Consider the following 27065-nt stretch of genomic DNA (forward strand, 5'->3'; position numbering starts at 1 on the left):
AAGAAAGAAAAGAAAAATTCTGTGGGGTGTGTCAGGTAGTGACATACCTGTGTAAGTGCACACACTAGTGTGCAAAGATCCAGGTTTAAACTCTTGGTCCCCTCCTGCAGGGGGCAAAGCTTCACAAGTGGTAAAGCAGGGCTGCAGGTGTCTCTGTCTGTTCCCCCTCTTCTCTCAATCCAGTAATAAAAATATTAAATATATATTTAAAAAAATTCTGCAGGCCTATTCAACATTCCCTATTCACTGCTTCTTTAAACTAGTTTTAAAATTCACAAGGATTTCAAAAACATTACTATTCCTTTTTTTTAATATTTATTTTATTTATTTATTCCCTTTTGTTGCCCTTGTTGTTTTATTGTTGTAGTTATTATTGTTGTTGTCGTTGTTGGATAGGACAGAGAGAAATGGAGAGAGGAGGGGAAGACAGAGAGGAGGAGAGAAAGAACACCTGCAGACCTGCTTCACCGCCTGTGAAGCGACTCCCCTGCAGGTGGGGGTCCGGGGTTCGAACCGGGATCCTTATGCCGGTCTTTGTGCTTTGCGCCACCTGCGCTTAACCCGCTGCGCTACAGCCCGACTCCCAGCATTACTATTCCTAAGTAAGGTTTTCTCAATAATATTTTGTTACTACTGCCAGGGCCTTCCACCTCAACATTTTCTTGTTCCCAGTAGCCTCCCCGAACACACACTTCCCCCCTGCCCAGTTTCACTTTCAGATAAAGACTGGCACTGGTTAAGCACACTTAGTACAAAGCTCAAGGACCCGTGCATGGATCATGGTTTTACAGCTGAAGCAGGTCTGCAGGTGTCTGTCTTTCTCCCTATCTTCCCCTTTCCTCTCAATTTTTCTCTATCCTATCCAAACAAACAAAATGGCTGCAGGAACAGTGGATTTGTAGTGCAGGCACCAAGCCCCAGCAATAAGCCTAGAGGCAAAAAGAGAGAGACAATAACAACAACAATAATAACTACAACAACAATAAAAAAAACAACAAGGGCAACAAAAGGGAAAATAAATAAATATAAAAAAATTACAAAGAGAAAGAAAAGAAGAGATACGATTCTACTGTACATGGAATATCCCCCATACATTACAGGGTGCTTAGCAATATTCCTGGTCTCTACCCACTACTAGTCATAATCAACTACCTACCACAATAGTCACAATAAAGTATTACTTCAGACACTATCAAATGTCCCCCAGAGAGGCAAACTCATCTTTGGCTAAGAATTACTGCCCTGTTGTTTATAAAAGCTACCTTTAAAATTATAGTGAACCTTACCAATTAAAGGTTCAAGTCTACAAAGTGTATGTTGAGAACATGACATCATATAGGAAAGAATTATATAGAACAAGGATTTAAATAAACAAAAGCACCTTTTCTGTAACACAACTGACTAAAAATTAACTAAAACACCAATTTACCTATACAGTCACTTGTAACTTCAATCTTCATGCTTTAATGAAAGTTGTTATTCTATTCTCATTTAAATAGTCAAAAGTGCAAAGGAACACTCCTATAATGATGATGGGAATGTCAATTGATCCAACCCTGTGGAGAGCAGTCTGGAGAACTCTCAGAAGGCTAAAAGTGGACCTACCCTGTGCCCCTGCAATTCCTTTCCTAGGGATATGTCCTAAGGAACCAAACATACCCATACAAGATTTGTATATACCCATGTTCATTCACAGCAGCATAATTTTGTAATAGATGAGTGGCTGGGTAAGTTGTGGTGTGTATACACACACACACACACACACAATGGAATACTACTCAGCCATTAAAAATGGTGGATTCCCCTTCTTCACTCTATCTTGGAGGGAGCTTGAAGGAATTGTGTTAAGTGAGATAAGTAAGAAACAAAAGGAAGAATATGGGATGATTTCTCTCATAGATGGAAGTTGAAAAACAAGATTAGAAAGGAAAACACTAAGCAGAACTTGGACTGGAGTTGGTGTATTGCACCAAAGTAAGACTCTGGGGTTTGGGGAGGGGGGAGGGTTCAGTTTTTGGAACACGATGGCAGAGGAAGACCTAGTAGGGGTTGTATTGTTAAGTGGAAAAGTGGGAAATGTTACATATGTACAAACTATTATATTTTATTATCAACTGTAAAAGAAGTAAAAAAAAAGTCACATTTGGTATTTGGTGGTGGCACATCTGGTAAAATGCACATATTACTAAGTGCAAGGACTTGAGTTCAAGCCCCTATCCCTATCTGCAAAAGGGAAGCTTCACAAGCAGTTAATCAGTGCTACAAATCTCTCTCTCTGTTGCCTGCCTCTATCTCTTCCTTCTCTCTCAACTTATGTCTCTATTCAAAATAAAAAAATAAAATATTTTTTAAAGATTTATCAGCTTACATAACTCAGTTATCTCAAACATTAATTTATTCAATTATAGGTAAGAGGAGATATGCTCAATGGACCATACTGAAATTGGGAAAAACATGATCAATGGTGATTTAAATGCACCCCACTGGACATAAAGACCGAGAATATGAATGACTGTTGTCACTTTTCAATTTTATCAGGCTGTAGTCAATGTGAAAACACGTGTTGTAGATTGATTAGATATGTGGGCTTCTACAAAAACCAAAGCTTGGTTTTTAAGACTCTAGGGGCATACACAAAATTGTTTTAAAAATGTCCAAGAGTACCCTTCAGTAATTATTAAGTCTGTTGAATTTATTTAATAAAATAGTTGCTGGTATTATTTTTCAAAACCTATGGTATTTAATGCAGAGAAAAGAACTTCAGTTCAAGCCTAGGATATTCAAACAATCATTAAAGTCAAAGCACCAGCATACTGACAGGTCATGAAAGCCCAACATTTTAACCATATTTTCCTCCCTATGCTTCAGACTAAAAGAAAAGAAAAAAGTAAATTAAGACTGAGTATTTGTAGGTATACTGCACCAAAATAAAAGTCTCTGGGGTCCTGGAACAGGCACAGGACCCAGTGGGGGCTGTATTGTTATGTGGAAAACTGAGAAATGTTATGCATACATGAACTATTGTATTTACTGTCCACTGTAAAACATTAATCCCCCAATAAAGAAAAAAAACCTGAATATTTGTATCTGCCATTTCGCCTTATGTTAAGTCTTAACTTGCAAAGTGAAAGGTATCTGAAGGTGGGATAAGATTATTAGTGCCGGGAGGCGGGCGGTAGTGCAGTGGGTTAAGCGCAGGTGGCACAAAAACGCAAGGACCGGCGTAAGGATTCCAGTTCAAGCCCCCGGCTCCCCACCTGAAGGGGAGTCACTTCATAGACTGTGAAGCAGGTCTGCAGGTGTCTTTCTCTCCCCCTCTGTCTTCCCTTCCTCTCTCCATTTCTCTCTTTCCTATCCAATGACGACGACATCAATAACAACAACAGCAACAATAAAAAAGACAAGAGCAAGAGAAAATAAATAAATAAATAAATAAAAAAGATTATTAGTTCCATATAACTCAGGAAAAAGGCTTTTACGAGGAACCAAACCTGTACCTTGACTTTGAAAATCTCCATCTCTCTGAGAGAATGTCTGTTGTTTATGTACCTAATCTGAGGTATTCTGCTGCTGTAGTCTAAGCTCATGAAGACAGCATCTTTATACACTTTCTGCTGTTACTATTCTTTTTAAAAATAAAGGGTGAAGGGGTCTGGGTGGTAGTACAGCAGGTTTAAGCGCACGTGGTGCAAAGCACAAGGACCAGTGTAAGGATTCGTTCAAGCCCCTGGCTCCCCACATACGGGGGGGGGGGGGGGGTCACTTCACAGGTGGTAAAGCAGGTCTGCAGGTGTCTTATCTTTCTCTTCCCTCCTGTCTCTGTCCTATTCAACAGCAGCAATAACAACAATAACAACGAGAGCAACAAAAATGGGAAAAAATGGCCTCTAGGAGCAGTGGATTCATGGTGCAGCCACCAAGCCCAGTGATAACCCTGGAAATACACACACACACACACACACACACACACACACACACACACACACACACACACATATATATGTATATATGGAAAATATACATTAAAATGAACCATGGAGATCTGATAGAAGATCCCTCCCCAAAACACTGTAGCTAACAGATGAATTCTCAGCACCTACCAAGTGTTAACTATACAAAACTGGGAACTTTCTCAACTTTTCTGTATACTATTTTTCATCCTTAAAAAGGTATAGTAATAGTGACTGGAGAGGTGCTGATTGCTGAGTATGTACTCAGTGCAAAAAGGAAGCACAGTGATTTTATAGTTGCTCTTGAAATTCAGAACTTTGTAATTTCCTAGGTTGGCAGTTTCCTCCACTAGGCTGAGAGATTATCCCTGTTTTTCTACTGTTGTAGGAAATGGGAAAAAATTAGTCAAAAGTATGCAATTATAAATAAATATATCCACTCTTAAAAAAAAAAAAGAACCAGCAATAGGCGGTAGCACAGCGGATTAAGCGCATAGTGCAAAGCGAAAGGACTGGCCTATGGATCCCAGTTTTGAGCCCCCCAGTTAACCACCTGCAGTGCAGTCATTCCACAGGCAGTGAAGCAGGTCTATAGGTCTTTCTCTCCCCATCTTCCCTTTCTCTCTCCATTTCTTGCTGTCCTAACAACAACTACAACAATGAAAAACAACAAGAGCAACAAAAGAGAAAATATTAAAAAATTATATATAAAAAACATGGAAACAGTGTCAACTATTTTCAGTGGCAAAATATCACTTGCCTGACATATTTCACAAAGAAATAATAAACGACTGTTGCTTTAGATGAGCGGTTGAGCAAGTTGTGGTATATGTACACAATGGAATACTACTCAGCTATAAAAAATGGTGACTTCACTGTTTTCAGCCAATCGCCGGTGCGCTGCTATGTTCCATCGCTGGGGAGCCAGAGACGACCCGAACTGCCCCTGCGGCTACAGACAGACTATGACCCACATAGTCAATGACTGCCACCTCTCCAGATTCAAAGGAGGTCTCGAAACTTTACATCAGGCTCAACCTGACGCTGTTGACTGGCTACGGAAGAAGGGCAAACGCTAGAAGAAGAAGCCAATCTTGGATGGACCTTGAAAAATTCTGAAGTTGATGACTTGGAGGCAGCTGCTGGCACAAGCCCCGACAACAGTGGCTGGATAGGTAGGGTATTACACTGTCAGCAAGACAGAGAATAAGGGGTCCTAAGTGTGACACCAAGGAGGTGACATACCTCAATCTTGGGTTAGAAAATGGAGGAAAAATAAATGAAATCTTCTGATTTTTCCTGAAGTGCACCCCTCCCCAACCCCAAACCAGACCCCAGGGGCTGGAGAGCTGCTACTAGCAGGCTCCCCGCTGAGCTTTTTTATTTACTAAGATTCCTGGCTCAACAGGTATGTCATTCCAATTCTTTTCCTATTTGATTCCTTCTCTCTCTCTTTTTCTAAGTGGAAGGAGCTCTAGTTGAGTAACAAAATATCTGACCAATCACAGCCTCACCCCTGCCTGGGAAAGATTACCTGGAGGTTTTTTTTATTTACAATTGGCGGTCTCTGCTCTCTGCTCAGGCTGCATGAGCTAATCTTGAGCCCGCCAAGCTGCAGACTGTTAGGTTTTTTTTACTCTATTTTATTTTATTATTACTATTATATATATGCGTGTCCCGCTACCCCTTCCTTTTCAGGTTGACCAAAATTAACTGTTATTGTTTTTTCCATAGCTAGGTGACTGGCTGTCCTGTCCATTGTCAGAGGAACTTGTCTCATTCTACCTCTTCCATTCACTCTCCCCTTTTTTCCTCCTCCTAGCTAATTAAAAAAAAAAACAGAAAAAAACTCTTTCCTTTCACTGCTTTTTTTTTTTCCTTTCTTGTATTTATCTTTTCTTCCCTCCTCCTTCTTCTGCTTTCTGAAATCACTGATGCTCGCTTGTGAATTATTTTAGGGAAGAAATCTTACTCAGAGTGGACTCTCTGTTGTGTGTATGTGTCTCTCTTCTCTACTTCCCTTTCTCCTCTTGCTATCCCTAGAATTTACAGTGGACAGTAATTTGCATAACTGTCAATTCTTGCTTTCCCTTTTTTCCTTTTTCTTTCTCATTTAGATTTGGTTGCTATTTATTCTTGGACCTGAGGTGTTGTTTGGCTAACTGGTGTTGGTTGAATTGCATCAATCCTTGCTTCAGTTACTTTTGTTGTAATTTCTGAGGTTGGTGACTGCATTTGTCATAAAGGTGTTTAGCATAGCGTGGCTTGTACTCAAAACACAACAGCTGAAGAACAACAAAACAGAAAAATAAAAAACATTAATAAAAAAAAAGAAAAATTCATGTTAAGTGAAATAAGTCAGAGACAGAAGGATAAATATGGGATGATCTCACTCTCAGGCAGAAGTTGAAAAACAAGATCAGAAGAGAAAACACAAGTAGAACCTGAACTGGAACTGGCATATTGCACCAAAGTAAAAGACTCTGGGTTGGATGGGGGGGTGGGGGGGGGGGGAATACAGGCCCAAAAAGGATGATAGAGGACCTAGTGGGGGTTGTATTGTTATATGGAAAACTGATAAATGTTATGCATGTAGAAACTATTGTATTTACTGTTGAATGTAAAACATCAATTCCCCAATAAAGAAATTAAGGGGAGAAAAAAAAAAAGACTTGCTCTCAGAGGAATACAGGTTTCCTAGTACAGGTCTCACCCAAGTATGTGTAAAAAACACCTCAAGCACCACCAAAGTTCTACCTCTTTATCATTTAAGTCACTGGGACTTGCTGTCCTCTTATAAATACTGCCCATCTCACCCACTGAAAAAGACTATCTATATTGATATTCCACCCTGTATTTTCCCCTTTCTCCTTCCTTCCTGGGCACCTGAGTTATAGCTTAAGCTCCATACCTGTGCCAGCATGATTTCACTGGTCCTGTTCGGCAGCTTTTTTTTCCAATTAAAACTGGTGAAAAAAGGATGGCGTGAAGGAGGAAATCAGACACTATAGCACTGTCCCACTCTTTGGTTAGTTCCCCTCCTCTAGCAGGTGTTTCCATGTAGTGGTTGGGGGACGCTTGAATCCAGCTCCTTGCACATAGTAAAATGTGCACTCTACTGGGTAAGTGATCCTCCCCTCCCCAATTTTGCTTTACTCCTTAAATCCCAGATATGGGTCTTTGTCCTCTTGTTTTTGCATGATTTAGATCCATCCACATTGTTAAAAAAAAAAAAAAAAAGACAAGATATTATCTTCTCTTACAGCTGAATAGCATTCCATTATGTATATATACTACAACTATGTCGCCAGATACTTGGGTTGTTCCCAAATCTTGGCAATTAATACAACATAGTGGGGGCCAGATGGTGGCGCATCCGGTGGAGTGCATGTTACAATATGCAAGGACCCATGTTTGAGCCCTATCCCCACCTGCAGGGGGAAAGCTTTGTGAGTGCTGAAGCAGGTATCTCTACCCCCCACCCCCAATATTTTGCCTACAGAGTTACATTGGCATTTGTTGCCAGCGCTGTGAATCCACTGCTCCTGGGGGCCATTTTTCTGTTCTATTTTTTTTAATTGGATAAGAAAGAAATCAAGAGAGGAAGGGAAGATGGGGGAGAGAAAGATAAGACACTTGCAGACCTGCTTGACCACTTGTGAAGCAACACCCCTGCAGGTGGGGAACCGGGGGCTCGAAGTGGCATCTTTTACATACCATGTGCACTTAACCTGATGTGCTACCACCCAACCCCCCACCCACCCTCCACCCCACGTGTCTCAGTCTCTATCACCATCACTCCCTTCTCTTTCAGTTCTGGCTGTCTCTATCAAATAGTGTGTGTGTGTGTGTGTGTGTGTGTGTGTGTGTGTGTGTGTGTGTGTGTGTGTGTGTGTGTGTGTCAGTCATGGTGAACCTATCCAATAATGTGTGTGTGTGTATATCATGGTGAACCTAGCTGTATGTATATATGTATATTCAGATGTTTTCAGATAGAATTGCCAGATTTCATGATAGATCCATTTTTAATATTTTGAGGAATCGACTAGATCAACTTCTTATTTCCTGAAAGTTTCTCCATATCCTTGCCACACTGTTACTATCATTTTGATGTGTGCATTCTCAAAGAAATGAGGTAGATAGCTCATTGTCATTATATGCATTTCTTTGATAAGTGACACTGAGCACTTTTCATTTGCCTGTTAGCTATTTATTTTCTTTTGTGAAGTCTTTTAAGAGCATCATTCTATTTTTCTGATAGTTCATTATTGCTGAGTTTTTTTTCCTCAAGGGAAAAAAATGTCTACTAAACTAAAAGAAAACAGAAGAGGAAATGTACTCCACCTATACTTGTGCAGAATTCACCAGACTTTCTGTTGTTTTCGACGGGCTGGCTTCACGGGCGGTTAACAGACGACCAGGGACTCATGGTTGAGCTGTACACAGTATCTCTTTATTCATGCTGGACGCAGCGCAATCTAAGCCGAGATAGACTAAAACTAACACAAGTACCAACTAACTAAAATGAACAATGTTGTCCTTACATACTTTCCAAGTAGGGTGTAAACAAGATGTGACATACAGAGAGTAGAGAGAAAAGTGACTGGTGAAAATCAGGGTGTGACAAGGAGAGGGGGCGGAGCAGGCAAGAATTCTACCACTGAACCACCAATGCCCTGGAGGGAGGGTGGTGCTTTATGTAAATGTAAAAGTGATTTATGTAAATAGACCGCAGCAGTGGTTATGTAAATAGAATACAGTAGTTATGTAAATAGAATACAGTGTTAAGCAGGGGGTATTAAACTAATGAAACAGAAGGGGTTTTTAGAAGCATACAAACAACTTTCCACAGATGCCTGTACCTCCATCTGAAATACCTTGTTGTTCACATTGCCCCTACAGCTGAGAGAGTGGCATGCAAGCTCAGCTCAATCAGCATTTCCAGGGTCACTCACTCACTTGCTCACTGGCTGTCCTGGAGATAAAAAATTCACATATATGAAAACTATCTTCTTCTACCACTTGGCTTGGTTTTCCCAATCTACTATCTGTGCTCTTATTTCCTCTCCCCCTCCCTTTCACTACAAAGTAAAAGGGACTAAAGCAGAATATATTTATATTACAAAAAACAACACAACACATACACACACACCCTGCTTAGACAATTCAATCCCAAGGTCTGAGTTCAATCAGTTCACAAATGTGATACATTATACTTAGACTAAAGAAATATATACTCAGATTAAAATATAGGCAGTTATAGAGCTTGAAATATTCAACCTTTTTTTTGCACTGGCTTATGGAATAGTGATCTATAAGACTATAAATTAGTAAGAGCACAGTTTAATACTACTCCATGCACCAAAGAACTGTTCCCCACCCGACACCCATATGGTGAACCTGAAAACCCCACTGCATGATTTCACTGGTCCTGGTTGGCATTTTGTTAAAAACATGGTGAAAAAAGGAAGATTGGAAGGAGGAAGAGAGACACTACACCACTGCCCCACTCCTTGAGAAGTCCCCCATCTCTAGTAGTAACCCCTCGCACAGTCCTTTACTTGGGTGCAATGCACCAAACCCAGTCCTCGTACTACTCGGTGTTTCCCTTTCTGTCCTTATTTCTGAGCTTCTATGAGTGAGATCATTCCATATTCATCCTTCTCTTTCTGGCTTATCATATTGTTGAGTTCTTTATGATATCTTCATTTGAAGGAAATTCTCTGAAGATTTTTCCTCTATAAATATTTAATAGTATATGTAAAGCAGATTTGATTCAAACAAACTATTAGTTGGCTAGTGCAAGTATCACTAACTAAGTCAAACACCAATAATTCTGGTTAGATTTTTTCTTTTACATGTGTGTGGAAATCATCCATTTTTAAAACTCTCAATAATAAAGAATATTATAATAGAACTTAAGTCAATACATATCTCAGTGCTTTTCAACTTTTAAACTATTTACCATTGAAAAAATGTGATTTCACAGAATCTGGTTCAAGTGTTCTTACAGACTGGCTCAATCACATGACTCAGTGAACTAAAAACTATAGCTACTTCTGTGACCAAGAGTCAGAAAAAGACAAGAACCTGGTATTTCTGGGACATCAGGAGATTGATCTTAAGCTGTCGGAGTAAAACTGTATTCCAAATACAGTAAACCCCAGAAACAATGCATACCAGTTTAAGAATCAAGACAATTGGCTCCTCCATCTGGTAGAGCAAACTGAAGTTATAAGTTTCTACTAGGATGAGGTATCTGGCAGGAAGATGAAGAAAAAGGACTGCACCAAGATAGGAAACAGGAAGCAGTTAGGCTTAAGAAAGGGAGGAAGGAAAGAAAGTAATTCTCAAGTTCCCTGGACACACTCCTCCCCAGATCATCTCAAAAAAGTGTGTGTGGAATAAGAGACTCTTGAAATACTTGTCACTGTCATAAAAGTTCTACTCAATGACAGGTCATTTAATGTTGTACTGCCAGATTGGAATGGATTCTGACAGGGCATCAGGTATCTGTTATTTTATTTATCTCACTATGAACTTATGCAGCTCCACATTTTACAGAATTCAATGTCTGGCTTGTCCTATCTAACAATGATGACATCAATAACAACAATAATAATAACTACAACAACAAGGGCAACAAAAGGGAAAATAAATAAATATTAAAACATTTAAAAAAGAATAAAAATTATATTATTCTCTTATGTGGTCCTTGTGTAGTGATTTTTATTTTATTTATTTATTTATTTTTGCCTCCAAGGTTATTGCTGGGGCTCGGTGCCTGCACTACGAATCCACTGCTCCTGCAGGCTATATTTTTCTCTTTTGTTGCCCATTGTTGTTATTATTGTTATTGCTGTCGTCATTGTTGGATATGACAAAAAAATGGAGATGGGGAAGATACAGAGCGGGAGAGAAAGACAGACACTTGCAGACCCACTTCACCACCTATGAAGATCCCCCTGTAGGTGGGGAGCTGGGGGCTCAAATCAGGATCCTTACGCCGGTCCTTGTGCATTGCGCCACATGCGCACTTAACCCACTGTGCTACTGGCCAGCTCCTTTGTGTAGTGATTTTATATTTCTAAGAGTCATTAGAGATACACAGAAAAATATATACAAGCAGAATGATAAATTATCTGAGTTATGTTTTAAAATAATGCTTAAGGTGAAGGTGATGGAAAGAGGTATAAATGAAGACAAGAGGAAAATCACACTGTTTTACTTTTGTGCGTGGAATGTTGTATAACAGTAATGTTAATGTGATTATTTTTCTATCCTTTATATACAACTGAGCAACATTAGTACACATTACCTCAAACTGCCAAGTTTGGTCCATGCAAAATTTTGATACACAGATTCCTCTCTGTGCTGTGGTTGGTTCAAGGCCACAGAATAAAATTTACCATGATTGTCCATGCTATTTTTTATATTTATTTATTCCCTTTGTTGCCCTTTTTTAAATTGTTGTAGTTACTATTGTTAGTGATGTCACTGTTGTTGGATAGGACAGAAAGAAATGGAGAGAGGAGGGGAAGACAGAGGGGAGAGAGAAAGATAGATACCTGCAGACCTGCTTCACCGCTTGTGAAGCGACTCCCCTGCAGATGGGGAGCCGGGGGCTCGAACCAGGATCCTTACGCTGGTCCTTGCGTTTTGTGCCACGTGCGCTTAACCACTGTGCTACTGCCTGACAGGGGGTCCATGCTATTTTTAAGTGGATGGCAAATGATGAATAAATCAAAGAATGAATGCAATAGAAAATATTATTTTCAAAGATCTGAAACACTGTGATTTTGATTATTTTGATAGATACTTGGGACCACAAAGAAAGTAAGAAATGCATCCAGTAAAGCAGACATGTCACCATGCACAATGACCTGGGTTCTAGCCCCCAGTTCCCACCTGCAGGGGAGGGGGGTGAGAAGCTTCTTGAGTGGTGAAACAGTGCTGCAAATACCTCTTTGTCTCTCCCCTCATATGCCTTCTTCTATCTGTCCTATCAAGTAAAGGAGAGAAAATGGGAAGAGCCAGGTGACGCCTCAATTGGTTAAGCACACATTACAACGCACAACGACCCAGTCCCCACCTGCAGGGGGAAAGTTTGGCAAGTGGTGAAGCAGTGTTGCAGGTGTCTCTCTGCCTCTCTCCCTATCCTCTCAATTTCTGACAGTTTCTATCCAACAAATAAAGATAATTAAAATTTTTTTTTAAATGTGGAAGATTCATCATGTAGGCAAGGCAGAGTCCAGAGATGACCCCATTGGTAAAAATAAAGTGAATCTGGGTAAAATGCACAGAATTTTGTAATAGTATCAGACCAACAGGTTATGACAGTCAGGTAACTGTAAAGAAGTGAATTTAGTATTAGGAGTATAGCTCCGAATACTATCTTTTAAATTTTGTTAGTAATAGTGATTTACAAGATTATAAACTAATAGGGTTACACTACATCATACCCATCAAAGCTGTGTCCTATACTACTACCTTCTTTCTTTTGCCTCCAGGGTTATCACTGGGGCTCCGTGTCTACATTACAAATCCACTGCTCCTGGTGGCCATTTGTTTTTCCATTTCACTGGAGAGAACAGAGTGAAATTGAGAGGGGTGGGGAGATAGAAAGATAAGATACCTGCAGAACTACTTCACCACTTGTGAAGCAACCCCCCTACAAGTGGAGAGCCAAGGGCTCAAACTAGGATCCTTGCATGGGTCTTGCACTTTGTACCATGTACGCTTAACCTAGTGTGTCATCGCATGGCCCCCGCACTACCTTATTAAAATATAATATCCAATAGTCAAACCTATTAAGCCAGATGTCAGAATGAGTTATTTCTAACTGCTAGCTGACTTCACTAGTTAGCTGCTATTTAAAAAAAAAAAATTTTGTTTAAGCATTAAACTATTCTAGTATAATGATACATCTTGCTGATTCAAAAAAGTGTACTACAGAATACAGACTTTAACTGACGAAGATATCAAAGGTATATAAAAGCAGGTTAGAATATTGATGCTACAAAATATTCCCTTCACAAATGGTTTTCTGACTAAGCATCTAATTTGAACTGCACTTTTCTGTGAGTCACATCTCTTCTAAAACAATCCAGACTCTAAATGATATAGTAAAGGGCTGGAAAGATAGCTCACACAGGAGGTGTGCTTGCGACGCCAATGCTCACAGCCCAGACTTAAGGAAAGCCCCCACAGCAATGGAGAAGTTTTGCTGTGTTAGCTTTTCCTCTCTCCTTTTGTGCTTTGCAATCTGAAAAAATGTTAGCTCAGAGAGGTGAAGACCCAACAATGATCCCCCTACCCTACAAAAAAAACTTTAGTGAGTCAGGACAATATAGCATGATGATAGCAAGATTTTAATGCCTGAGCCTCCGTGGTTCCTGGCTCCATCTCTTGCACTACCATAATGCAGAACTCAGCAGTGATCTGTTAAAAATAAAACTTTAGATGAATTACAAATAATCATGACTTTCTTATTCTATGCCCAGAAGAGGTCAAGGAGAGACTTTTAAACAAGTGCTATCTGGATTTAGATCAATGTTACATATGCAAATCATAGCTGAATTAAGTCTTTTTTTTTAAACAACTTTTCTTTTTTTTTATATTTATTTTATTTATTTATTCCCTTTTGTTGCCCTTGTTGTTTTATTGTTATAGTTATTATTGTTGTTGTTGTTGTTGGATAGGACAGAGAGAAATGGAGAGAGGAGGGGAAGACAGAGAGGAGGAGAGAAAGACACCTGCAGACCTGCTTCACCGCTTGTGAAGCGACTCCCCTGCAGGTGGGGAGCCGGGGTTCGAACCGGGATCCTTATGCTGGTCCCTGTGCTTTGTGCCACCTGCGCTTAACCCGCTGCGCTACAGCCCGACTCCCAAATAAAGTCTTTTTATCTGTCAAACTGGAAGACTTTGCATTCAGTTAAGGAGCTGTAACATTATAGTGTGCAAATACAGTCCCCACTTGCAGAGAGAAAGCTTCAAGTGTGAAGAAGTGCTGCAGGCATCTTTCTCCCTATTTCTGTATCTCTATCCAATAAAACAAGCAAGCAACAACAACACACCACTCGGCGATGTGGATTCCTGAACCAGAAATCAGGTCAGACATATGTTTTGCCATGTGTAAAAGTTTACCATGACAAATTTGAGCCCGAGCTACATGGGAGTGCCATGGCAAAAAGACAGAGTTCTGGAGATGTGGTTTCTGTCCTCCTCTCTGAACAAAAGATGGCTTCGGGTTAGTGAAATCATCTATGTCCCCTGGTTCTGCCAGAAAGAAAGAAGGAAGGGGGGGCGGAGCCAAGATAGCAGACTGAGAAGTAGCTTCTGGTCTGAGTTCCGACAACTGCTGGAAACAGTAGGATTTTTTGCCTTCAGCAGGACAGTGAATTCGGGGTCCTAGCTGTGACACCAAGGGGGCGAATATAGCCCAGTTTGGGTTAGAATGTAGAGGAAAAAAGAAAGGAAATTTTTATTATTCCCGAAGCGCACCCCTGCCCACCCCCCCATAACCAGACCCTGGGTGCCAGAAAGCTGCTCCTAGCAGGCTTCCCTGCTGAGCTTCTTTCTTTACCAAGATTCCTGGATCAACAGGGGTTCCATTCCAAGTCTATTCCTTCCTGAAACCCTCCGCCCTTTCTTTCTAAATGGTCAATTGGATCTACAAAAGGGAAAGACTGCCCTGAGGTGGGTTTTTTTGTTTGTTTGCTTTACTTTCTTAACAATCAGCTTCCTCTGCTCAGGCAGCTTGAGTCAATCTGGGACAGGGTTTTTTGCCCTGCTCTATTTTATTATTAATATTATATAAAGGTGTATCCCCCCCCCCTTTAGGCTGACCAGAATTAACTCTTAGTGTATTTTCCATTGCTAGGGGACTGGGTGTCTTATCCATTGCGAGAGGAACTTGTTTCACTACTCCTACCTCATCTACCCACGCTCCCCTTCTCCCTCCTCCTAGCTAATTAAAAAATAAAATAAAAATTAATTAAAAAACTTTCCTTTCACTGCTCCTTTACTACAGTTCTTTTTCTTTATTTCTTTTCTCTGTTTTCTTACTTTTTTTTCATTTTTTCTTGTCTTCCTTTCTTCCTTCCTCCTTCTTCAGCTTTCTGAATTCACTGATACTCATTTGTGAATTATTTTGGGGAAGAAATCTGACTCAGAGTGGACTCTGTGTGTATCTCTGCTCTACTTCCCTTTCTCCTCTTGCTACCCCTAGAATATACAGTGGATTGTAGATTTGCATAATTGTCTATTTTGCTATCCCTTTTTTTCCTTCCTCTTTCTTCTTCACTTGGACTTGGTTGCTATTTTTCACGGACTGGAGACATTGTTTGGCTAACTGGTAGTGGTTAAACTGCTCCAATCCTTGCTTCAGTTGCTATTGTAATTTCTGAGGTTGGTGACTGCATTTGTCATAAAGGTATTTAGTACAGTGTTGCTTGTATTCAAAACACAACAACTGAGGAACAACAGAACATAAAAATAAGAAACACATTAATTAAAAAAAATGAGTAGATCAAGAGCAAATAAAACTGCTACTACAATGAAAAACTGCTACTACAAGAGCCCAGAAGAAACTACAAATCAGCCAGAAGTAACCATAGATAAAAAAATTATGCAAGCAATAATAAACTTATTAATCACAGAAATGAAAACAACATTGGAGGAAAGGAATGGCAGTATTAGGGAAACAACAGTTAAGACTGCCAAGGAAAACACTGATTATCTTGAGGCAATTAGAGAACTGAAAGCTGAAATAGCTGAACTGAGGAAAGAAGCTGAGGTAAGGGAAAGCAGACTAACAGAAGCAGAAAACAGAATTAGTCAGAGGATGAGTTAGAGAAAACTAAGAAAGAGGTGAAAGAAATGTTCCTGGAAACAAATGAAAATGAAGACACAACCTATCAAAATATTTGGGACACAGTTAAAGCAGTATTGAGAGGGAAACTCATAGCCATACAATCACATATTAAACAACAAGAAAAAGCTCAAATAAACAAAAGAAGGGAGAGATGGAGGGAGGACAAATGGACCAAAAAAAAAAAAAAAAAAAACTGTGGGTTTCATTTATTTAAAAAATAAGCACATGAAAGAATTTAAAGTTATTTAAACTGACAAATGTTCTGCAAACAACGTATTGATGAGAAAACTGATTTGACCCATAGATAGTTTGGGAGGAAAGTGCTTAGTAGTAAAGCAATGACAGAGAAGTAAAGAGTGAAGTTATTTATTTTTTTTTGCCTCCAGGGTTATTGCAGGGACTCTGCCTGCACCACGAATCCACTGCTCCAGGAGGCCATTTTTTCCATTTTGTTGACCTTGTTATTGTTGTTGGATAGGACACAGAAATCAAGAGAGAGGAAGACAGAAGGGGGGAAGATAAAGATAGATACCTGCAGACCTGCTTCATTACTTGTGAAGCGACCCCCACCCCCGCAGGTGCGAAGCCAAGGCCTTGAACCTGGATCCTTATGCTTCGCATCATGTGCACTTAACCTGCTGCACTACTGCCCGGCCCCCCGGTTATTAAATTTTTTGGAGAGGGAAATCATTAATTTTTCCTGGAAGCTATAGGTCCTCTCACCAAAATACACAAAGCAAACTTTTGCCCACAGATTAGGAAAATTTCTGACCTCTAAAATCCACCCATGCAAAAAAAAAAAAAGGGAGTCGAGTGGTATAGCACAGTGGAGTGGTATAGCGCAAGGACAGGAGTTAAGGATCCCAGTTCCAGCCCCCAGCTCCCCACCTGCAAGGGAGTTGCTTCACAAGTAGTGAAGCAAGTCTGCAGGTGTCTTATCTCTCTCTCCGTGTCTCCCCATCTCTCTCGATTTCTCTGTCCTACCCACAACAATGACAGCAACAACAATAATAATAACCACAATGATAAAACAACAAGGGAACAAAAGGGTAAAATGGCCTCCAGGAGCAGTGGACTGAGCCCCAGCAATAACCCTGGAGGCAAAAAAAAAAAAAAGTAAATCTACCCATGCTTGTCAGACCAGGTGTGTTTGTTATTTACAAGACTGTAGAACTGAGAAAGATAGCTCACCAGTGGGATGCCTGAGATGCTATAGGTATGATCCACATAGGATATCCTAGAATAGGAAAGCTATCAAGGGAGGGGATGTGATACAGAGTTCTGGTGATGGGAAATGTGTGGAATTGTACCTCTCTTATCCTATGGTCTTGTCAATATTTCCATTTTATAAATTAAAAAAAAAATTTTTTAAAATCCCCTCAGGGATTTCTGGGTCTTAACAACAAAGCAAGAGCAACAAGAATTAGAGAATAAAGTTTTCTCACACTATAAATCAGCAAACGTATTTATCCTAATTTAAATCTGATGTGTCATTTTCATAAACCTACCTGATGAACTGAATATACAGCATATTAGGAAGAATACTCAATAATTATGTATGTTTCATTTAATTATTCTTATTGCTCCAGCAAATACAAAAGTTGCTAGATTCTAGCAACAGCTGACAGAATCATTCTAAGTCACCATAGAAGAAAAAAAACAAGATGATCTCTTATCAAGACAAAAGATGGGGGAAAGGCTGGGTTTTGTGGAACTTTTGTGGAACTATCTGCTTACTGCACAGATATTTTATTTCAAATCATATTACTAATACTAGTCCACAGAACTTTCCACAACAAAGATAACTCCTGTTTTTTAATAATCTTGTTACTTAGCAACATGAACACAAACAGTATCTTGTGTTACAGAGACTGCAATGACCTATACCAACACCTAGTTTCTCTGACCTTTAGTAACCCCGGTTTTATTTGTAATTTCCAAGCCTCCCTCCCATATAGGTAATTGTAAATAAAATCAACAAGCTGTTTGAAAATACAGTGTGTGAATCTTCCAGGGAGATGAAGACCATTTTCATTTCACTACTGGGTTGCCTGGAATATGGATGTACTGACTGTGTCAACTGTCAATTCAACCACAAAACCTTCAAAAGGACAAACTGTGCCTCGAACCTCAATGACTTTGTGGAACAGTTTTAACATCTTTCCTCTGAATTTCTTTAAATGAGAATAAATTTCAACTTATGAGTGTCTAGATTCACTAGATTTACACAATCATTATTTTTTAATCTGGAAATAGAAGTGGATCCCTCAAACTAATCAAACCAGAATACCCAGAGATAAGAAACAGCTTTTTTTTTTTTTAGAAGGGGGAAAGAATAAAGGGTTTATTTATTAGGCACTTTATTTATTTAATTTTTAGACAGAGCCAGAAATTGGGAGGTGGGGGGGGGGGGAGAGAGACATCTGCAGGCCTGTTTTACCACTTACAAAGCTTTCCCTCTGCAGGTAAAGACTGAAGGCTTGAACCTTGTGCACTGTAACAGCACTTTATCTTTTTTAAGCATTAACTCAATTCAGGCTCATCTCAACCCAGTGAGGCAGTGTTGTATTTACAGCTGAAGAAATAGATGCTCAGAGAAAACTTTTCAGAGTCCCAGATCAAGTAACTGGTACAGCCAAGATACAAATTCTTATCTGTGTATCTTTAAGGCTTGTATATTTTCCATTATACTGTAACTTCAGAGAAAGATTGAGCAACATTTTCTAGAGGAAATACTATAATCTGATAAAAGACTAAATCTGACAATATAAAAATGAACATGGGAAATGCATCTTAATCATTCTGCCAGTGCTTAATACAATGAACCAGAAAAATGATATTTCTAAGCTGGTATTTAAAAAAAATTTTGTTTTAAGATTTATTTATTATTAATGAGAGAGGAGAATAGAGAAAGAAGTTAGGCAGACATCACTCTGCTGCTAGGGATCCAACTCAGGGTCTCATGCTTGAGAATCCAACACTATATATACACCAGTCCACCTTTTGGACTGTGCAAGGTAGCTGTTCTTGGCGCTGGCACTACAAATCCACTGCTTCTGGAGGCCTTTTTTTTTTTCTTTTTTCTTTTCATTCGATAGGACAGAGAAATAGAGAAGAGTGGGAAATAGAGAGACAGACACCTGTAGACCTGCTTCACCGCTCATGAAGCACACCTACTGTAAGTGGGAAGCAGGGGTTCGAACCTGGGTTCTTGTACATAATACTATGTGTGCTTAACTGGGTGCAACGCCACCCGGCCTTGAGTATTGCTCATCTCTGGATTATGGTGGTGTAAGTGATTAAACCTGGGACCTCAGAGCTTCAGGCTTGAGAGTTTATTTGCATAGTAAGTATGCTATCTCCCTTGCCTTAGGAAAGGTAACCTTTCCTAAGTAGCATTAGAAAAATAAAACTTAAAAATCCAGTATTCATGACTTTCTCTTGTAGATCTTTCAAGGTCCCAGTCCCCACCTGTAGAGGGAACGTTTTACAAGTGAAGCACTGCTGCAGGTGTTTCTCGGTCTCTCAATCTATCTCCCCTTCCCACTTGACTTCTGTCTCTGCCTAATAAAAAAAAAGTAAATAAATATAGAAAATAGAAAGATATTTACATATGATTTTTGAAATAGAGAAAAATTGGTTTATTAGAACTTATTAAAATACATAGAATCAAATGAGTCAAGTTAATGACTTATGGTCTAAATTTCAATATTGTTTCAGAACACAGATTTTCTTTATAAGTCCATTTCTATCAAAAAGTTAGTTTGAATGAGGTACAAGATCAATAAGAAAACAGAAGATTTGAATGACACTATTCACAGCAATCGAACTTAGTAGATATAAAAAACATCCCACTCAGTCATCAAGGATTTGCATCTATCTCAAGTACACACAAGGCCTTCAGGATAGACCTTCAGGATAGGTATCAGCAAATGAAATCAAACGTATCTTTTCTATTCATAATAAAAACTTGGAAAACACACATATGTGGAATTTAAACTTTTCTTTAAAAAAAAAATGAGAATAGCTTTTGCTGATAGTAAAATGCAGTAGTGACCAGAGACTTTTTTCTCCAGTTAAAAGAAACATGTCCTATAACTCCTAGAAACAGGAATTTTAGATTCAACTAAGAAAGCCCAAGCAAAAAATATTAGTTGCATGTTTTTAAGGAACACACTGTCAAGTAATCAGTGGGTTATAGATGGTATCATATGGAAAATACCTTGACACTAGACAAATTGAAAGTATAATACAACAAAATCTATGGGATTCAGCAAAAACATGAGTACAAAGCAAGTTTATAGCTATAATTACAAGAATTAAGAATAAAAAATACCTCAGGTGTCAACAATCATACTGTAAACCATTACCTCCCCCACCAGTGAAATAAGAGAAAGAAGTAATAAACATGAAAAAGAAAATTTAAATCTCCCAATGGTGGCAGGTAAGGTGCTCAGATGGTAGAGCACAGGACTTGCATATGAGTCCTTGACTCCAATTTCTGGCAAAATATAAGAACTATAACTTTCTCAACAATGAAAACTTCAGAACCAGATAGCTTCATTGGAACATTCTATCAGACATTTCAAGAATTTATAACAATCCTACTTAACTATAACAAAAAAACTGAAGAGAGATAAGATCTATGTTCATTCTATGAGGCCAGCATTATCCAGATTTGAGTCAAAAACAAAAGAAAGTCATGAAAAAAAATCTTGATGACTACAAATGCAAAACCTCATCAAATACAGTTCAACAACCTTTAAAGGAATACGTCTCAACAAGGTTGATTTGTTCCTTGATTTGTTCCTGGAATGCAAGGTTAGTTCAACATAAGAGAATCAATGAAAACACTGTATCTCATTAATACACTGAAGAACAAAAACACAACAACAAAAAACATTTGACAGAATTTATTATTATTATTTTCTTTTTTTTGCCACCAAGGTTATTGCTAATGCCTGCACAGTGAAGCCACCACTCCTGGTGGCCATCTTTACCACTCCCCACACCCTTATTACTTGACAGTCCAGAGAGAAATTCAGAGGGATAGGGAGATAGAGAGGGAGAAAGATAGCAGACTTGCTTCACCACTTGTTAAGTGGTGTGCCCTCAACTAGGTGCGCCACTGGTGCGCCACTGCCCTATCAGAATTTATCGTTTTAATGACTAAAATATTCAACAAGCTAGAAAAGAAAGAACATCTTACCATAAAAAACATCATCTGGGCAGGGGAGATAGCCTAATGGTTATGCAAACAGACTCTTATGCCTGAGGCTCTTAAATCCCAGGTTCAATCCCCCACACCACCATAAACCAGAGCTAAGCAGTGCTCTGGTGTTTCTCTCTGTGTCTCTCTCCCTCTCTCTGCATTTCTCTCAAAAAATAAATAAATAAATAAATAAAAATCATCTATGAAAAGTTCATATGCAATAAAAGATTTAAAAATGTTCCCTCTATAATAAGGAGAAATAGGCAAGAGATGCATCCACGTTCTCACTACTTTTACTCATCAAAGTATTATAAGATCAGGCAAAGCAATTAGAGAAAAAGTAAAATTCCCTCTATTCAAAGATGCTTTGATAATATGTGTATAAATGAATTTCCCACATATACACATAAAAAATGAACCCAAAAATGCTCAGCAAAGTTGCAGTATACAAAATAGATAAAAATCAGGTGCAGTAGATGCAAGTAACCAGCTAAAAAAGAAATGGGGGCCAGGTGGTGACGTGCGTGGTTAAGTGCACATATCACAGTGGGCAAGAGCCCCAGGGCCTCCAACTGCACGGGGAAAGATTCACAAGTGTTGAAGCAGTGCTGCAGGTTTCTCTCTCTTTCTCTAACCCACCACCTCTTTCCTCTCAACTTCTGCCTCTACCCAAAATAAATCTATTTTTAAAAAAAGGAAATTAAGGGAGTCGGGCGGTAGCACAGCGGGTTAAGTGCATGTGGTGTGAAGCGCAAGGACTGGCCTGAGGATCCCAATTGGAGTCCTTTGCTCACCACCTGCAGGGGGGGGTCCCTTCATAGGCAGTGAAGCAGGTCTATCTCCATTTCTCTGTCCTATCTAACAACGACATCAATAACAACAACTACAACAATTTAAAAACAAGGGCAACAAAAGTGAAAATATAAAAAAAGGAAATTAAGAAAACAATCTCATTTACAATAGCACTAAATAAATAAAATACTAAGAAAAAAATCTAACCAGTGAGATCAAATACTTGTACAATGAACACTATGAAACAAGACTCAAATAGTATCTACATGAATTGGAAACTAGTATGAAGATCTCCATACCAAAGTCACCTACAGACTTAGACAGAGTTTAAAAATACTAGAGGGAGTCGGGCGGTAGCGCAGCGGGTTAAGTGCCGGTGGCGCCAAACTCAAGGACTGGCAAAAGGATCCAGGTTTGAGGCCCCGGCTCCCCACCTGCAGGGGAGTCGCTTCACAGGCGGTGAAGCAGGTCTGCAGGTGTCTATCTTTCTCTCCCCCACTCTGTCTTCCCCTCCTTTCTCCATTTCTCTCTGTCCTATCCAACAACAATGACATCGATAATAACTACAACAATAAAACAACAAGGGCAACAAAAGGGGAATAAATAAATAAATAAATTTTTAAAAAATTTAAAAAAAATACTAGAAAAAATAACATTACAGTAATGGCTAATAGCTTCTTAAAAGTTATTATTGTAGACTCTATAAAAGGTGGTTTGCAGCCTGGGAGATGGCACAGCAGAGTGTAGAACCTGAAAGTTTGAGGTCCTATGTTCAAAACAACAGCTATACATATGCCAGAGGGATGCTCTGACCTCCCATTATTAAATAAATCTTTTAAGAGAGAAAAGATTACTGTCAGACAATCCTATTTACCTTGGCTTGTCTCTTTTTTCTCTTTGTCTTTCAAAATCCCGTCCTCTGTCCTTTCCATCCCTTGGTTTTTCTTCAATCCTGTCTTTTACCTTGTACTTTTCTTTGTATTTTCTTCCCAGAGCAATATCTTCCTGTAGAGGAGGAGGAGGGCTAGGTGTGCGAGGTCCTTTCTTTTTACTTTGGCTGCTTTTTGAATTCCTGAGGGTAGCACAAAAACTATCATTAGAATTTCAAATGTTTGGATTTTTTTTTTCATTTTAAAATGTACTTAAAATTTACCCCAATATATGCTTTTTACTATTTGTGTACTGTAAAGATTCAATACCCAGAAGAAGAAAAAAACAGATATGAACAAAGAATTTGACTGCTACTAATTTTGGTGTTCTCGAAGCTTCTCCAAGTGAGACCGGGAGCTTAAATCTGGATCTTAGTATTGGTAATGTGTGCTTTTAGGCAAATGTGAAAACTGCTTGGCCCTCCAAAAGGGTAAGTTTCTAAGCAAGAATCAGGATAAGCCTTCTTGAAAGAATATCACAAAATAAAAACAATGCTTTACGTGTTTCTTAGCTTGTAAAGAAAAGTAGCTGAACTAAAAATGGCCTACCATTACCTTACCCAAGAACATATGTTCACACATTCCCTATATCCTTTTTCCTGACAATCTTCTCTCCATTCTACAAATTAGCCTATTAAAATGTTTTGATACAATTTTCAAAATATAGCAAAGATATTTTTTAAAAAGTAGATTTAGATCACTATTTTTATAAGTTGTACAGGATTTCCTCAGTATGTTCCATAGGTTCTTTAACTTCATAGTGGTTTTAGGTTTTTAGGAAGCTTGCATCATTATAAAGATAAAATGATTATAGCTATCAATTCAGTTCTAAAATTTATTGGTACACATTAATTTAAATGAGTCTTAAATGCTTTCCAACTCAGATTATAAAGGTGGTGGTCTCATAAGATTTTGTAAATTTGCCTTCACATTTAATCTATCTACAGTGGATTTTGGGGTATAGATGACACTATCAACACTTTAATTTCATTTTATTGATTTTAAGCCCTTATATATTCAAACCTGGCTGTATCTCATGCCCTAATAACAATTTAACCAAATCCAACATTTTGGTGTCAATATCCTGTTTACTCATAAGTTTTTTTTTTTCTTTTTCTTTTTTTGGGGGGGGAGTTTCCTTCAGGTTACCTGTTTTCTGCGGAGATACTAACAGAATATTTACTCAAAACGGTAAATTTCATCAGGTATATCATGGTTTCCTTTTCCTTAATAAAGCATTTCCCAATTACAAGTAGTCTGATAGTTTACTACTTTATTGCTTGTAAGAATGAGTAACTGGATTCTTTAGGGTTTCTACGTATATTTAGTAGTATTAGTGATGGTAATTAGTGATGGTAGGTAGTGGCAGGAAGCAAATGTATCTAAAACTTTCTGAGAACTATGCTGGTTATATAGTTGGAGGGATGAGGACATGGACTGGGGGCACAAAACTTTGATGGTGGATGTGATATGGGGCTATACCCCTGTAATTTTTTAGTCTTGTAAATTCATTAACAAGTCACTATTTCCTTTTTTTTTTTTTACAAGTCACTATTTCTTTAAAAAAAAGAAAGAAAAGGGTCAGCCTAGAATAATGAAGCCCTAGAGACAACACTGCCAAAATATTCCATTGTGTCCGAAAATTACATATGGTCTACCCTCAAGAATGTTTCCTATGGAACAATGTGTACTCAGCTTTTGGGGTTGGTAGTGGATATCTCTATGTCTAGCAAGTTCAGCTAGTTCATCTCTTCATATAAACCTGATTTTTGTATAGTTGATCCACCAGTGAGAATGGGGTATTAATAACCACCTATTACCATATTGTTATCTAAGACCCTCTTTAGCTCTGTTCATTGTCATTTCACATTTTTGATGTTCCTTTGATTACATACACATTCTTGGTAAGTACCTTTGATGCACTGAACTTTAATGACCATCCTTGTCTTTTACTGCCTTTCTGTATCTAAAGTCTAATTTATCTAATGTTAAGTATAGCTGTTCCTAACCTATTTTAAGGTTACAATTTGCCTTTATAATTCTTTTCCAAACTTCTACTTTGGGCCCACTCAAATAGATCTCTTTTAGACAGAAGAGGGTTCAACTACATTTTCTGACTCATCCTACCACACTCTTTTGATTGGTGAGTTTAAGTCACAGATGTTTAGTGGGATTGTATATAAAAGGTTATGACCATTTTTCCATGGGGATGCTAACTATACTTGCTGTTTTACTCTGCTTCTCTGGTATTCTCTTATTTCTTCATATGAATGGGACTCAAATGACATTTTTTTGTCATGAATGTTTGCTCAATGTATTTTTGTTTCAAGTTTACCATACAACATAGGCCTGAGGGGGCAGGTAGTGTAGATGCGGTTGAGCACATGTTACAGTGCCAAGGAGCCAGGTTCAAGCCCACAGTCCCCACCTTCAGGACAGAATGTTTCACAAGTGGTGAAGCAGGGCTGCAGGTGTGGGGGAGAAACAAAACTTAGGCCTCTGATTCTGGGCTTAAGTTGAAAGTATGTTAATCTGCAGTTCACCTAGGATCCCTTCCTCTCTTTCTTTGCATATTTTCTGGATTTTTTTTTTATAGGTATCATTTTATTTCTTGGTAGTTTCCTATCCTTTGATATAACTCCCCCTTAATATTACTTGAAAGGGCTTAGTGATGAAGAATTCTTTCAACTGTTGCTTATCAAAAAGCTGTTTAACCCTGTCAAATGTGACAGGTTAACCTGGTAGGTACACACAATTGAGATGGGACACAGTCTTTTAGTGGTAGGAATGGTGTTTATGTACACTCCTATCAATAATTGGTAGTCATAAATCACTACTTAATATGAGAGGGGAAGAATTGATTGTCTCAAACTTTTTAAATCATAGACTGAGTCTTTTTAATACATAGTGGCTGAGTCTTTGATATGTTGACTCTCTTAAAAGCTTAGACCAGAGAGAACAGAAGCAACCGGTGGCACAGCTATATACAAATAAGGACATAAAATATGGTGATGTTGTATATGATACAGCAAATTCTAACAAAGGGATATTTAAAGTTAACCCAACTGCCAAATAATGAGATTATGGCAATAACTATCTACTGTCTTCTTAAACTCTAAGACAGCAGGAACCTCCCACTTCCTCTATAGAGCCTATATTTCCCCTAGTCCTGGAAACTGGGGTGGGGCTCACTTTCCTGCATGCTTCTCTCAAGTCATACCAAATGATACTGTATCTGCTGATCCCAACCTAATCAATCCAACGAGCACCACCTCAGCATGTTTCACTTCAGACTGTGTCCAGAGACGTCAGGCATGGAATGTCAACCCTTCAGCCTCATTACTTGGGTGAGACCTTTCCTTTCATAGTATTCTCTAATTCCATTCCAGGAGGTTCACTTCCTAACAAAGTCCCAAATCCTAGATATAGACCAGGTCCCATAAGATAGAGCATATTCACATGTATCCATAAATTAGGGCAAAATATATACCTGAACGCAAAATTACACAATAATCTATTGTGAGTCAGTATAAAGTTCATAATGATATAGTGTCTACTTAGACTTAAGATACAGAGTGCCTTATTATAATGCACAACTCTGGCATAGTAGATGCTATGAGGAGACAGACCAATAAATTATCAAGATATCTACCAAAAAAGTTTAGATTTATTAAAGACTAAAATATATTTATATATGTCATAGCTAAATATATAATGCAAATAGCAATTAGTATTAAGAGGGAAGTAGAATGATTCTGATATTTACACAAAGGGAACAGAAATTATGTCTGGCAAGGATAAGTGGGGAAACTTGGTGGATAGGATGGAAATTAAAGGATGGAGATAGAAAAGGAAAGGAGGAAGAGTGAACAGCATTCTGACTTGCATGACCAAGGTCCCAGAAATTCCAGGTTCATTTCTCAGAACCATTGTATGTTAGAGTTGGGCAATTCTCTGGTCTCTCATGAAAATAAATAAGGCGAGCGAGATAGCTCACCTGGAGTATATTTTGTTATGCATGCAGCCCATGTTCAAGTTTCAGTAATCATGGCACTGGGTAAAGATTCAACACCATGATCATCAGAGTCACTCTATCGCTATCTGAAAAAAGTCTACCCAGAGTGATGACAAAAATAAGTTAACAAATCTTTGGGAAAAAAAAAAAGACTGAAATGGTCCAAGTGTGAACTCCATTCTAAATCAGAACTTTAACAGGATGAAAACCACTATTCTCCTTTTTTTAAAATTTCTTTATTGGGGAGACTACTGTTTTACATTCATTAGTAAATACAATAGTTTATACATGC

The 27065-nt window shown here is 38.6% G+C and overlaps 1 protein-coding gene across 7 annotated transcripts in view; it reads right to left on the reverse strand.

Annotated features, from left to right (window-relative positions):
• The window catches only part of ZC3H13 (zinc finger CCCH-type containing 13), a 97651-nt gene that overhangs the window by 25087 nt on the left and 45499 nt on the right, over positions 1–27065 (reverse strand). For all 7 annotated transcript variants that reach the window (XM_060194821.1, XM_060194822.1, XM_060194820.1 and 4 more), the window contains one exon: positions 22704–22901. In XM_060194821.1, coding sequence (XP_060050804.1) covers positions 22704–22901 — 198 coding nt within the window. The remainder of the gene's footprint in view (positions 1–22703; positions 22902–27065) is intronic.

This window comes from Erinaceus europaeus, chromosome 7, assembly GCF_950295315.1.
Source record: "Erinaceus europaeus chromosome 7, mEriEur2.1, whole genome shotgun sequence".
In the NCBI taxonomy this organism is placed as follows: domain Eukaryota; kingdom Metazoa; phylum Chordata; class Mammalia; order Eulipotyphla; family Erinaceidae; genus Erinaceus; species Erinaceus europaeus.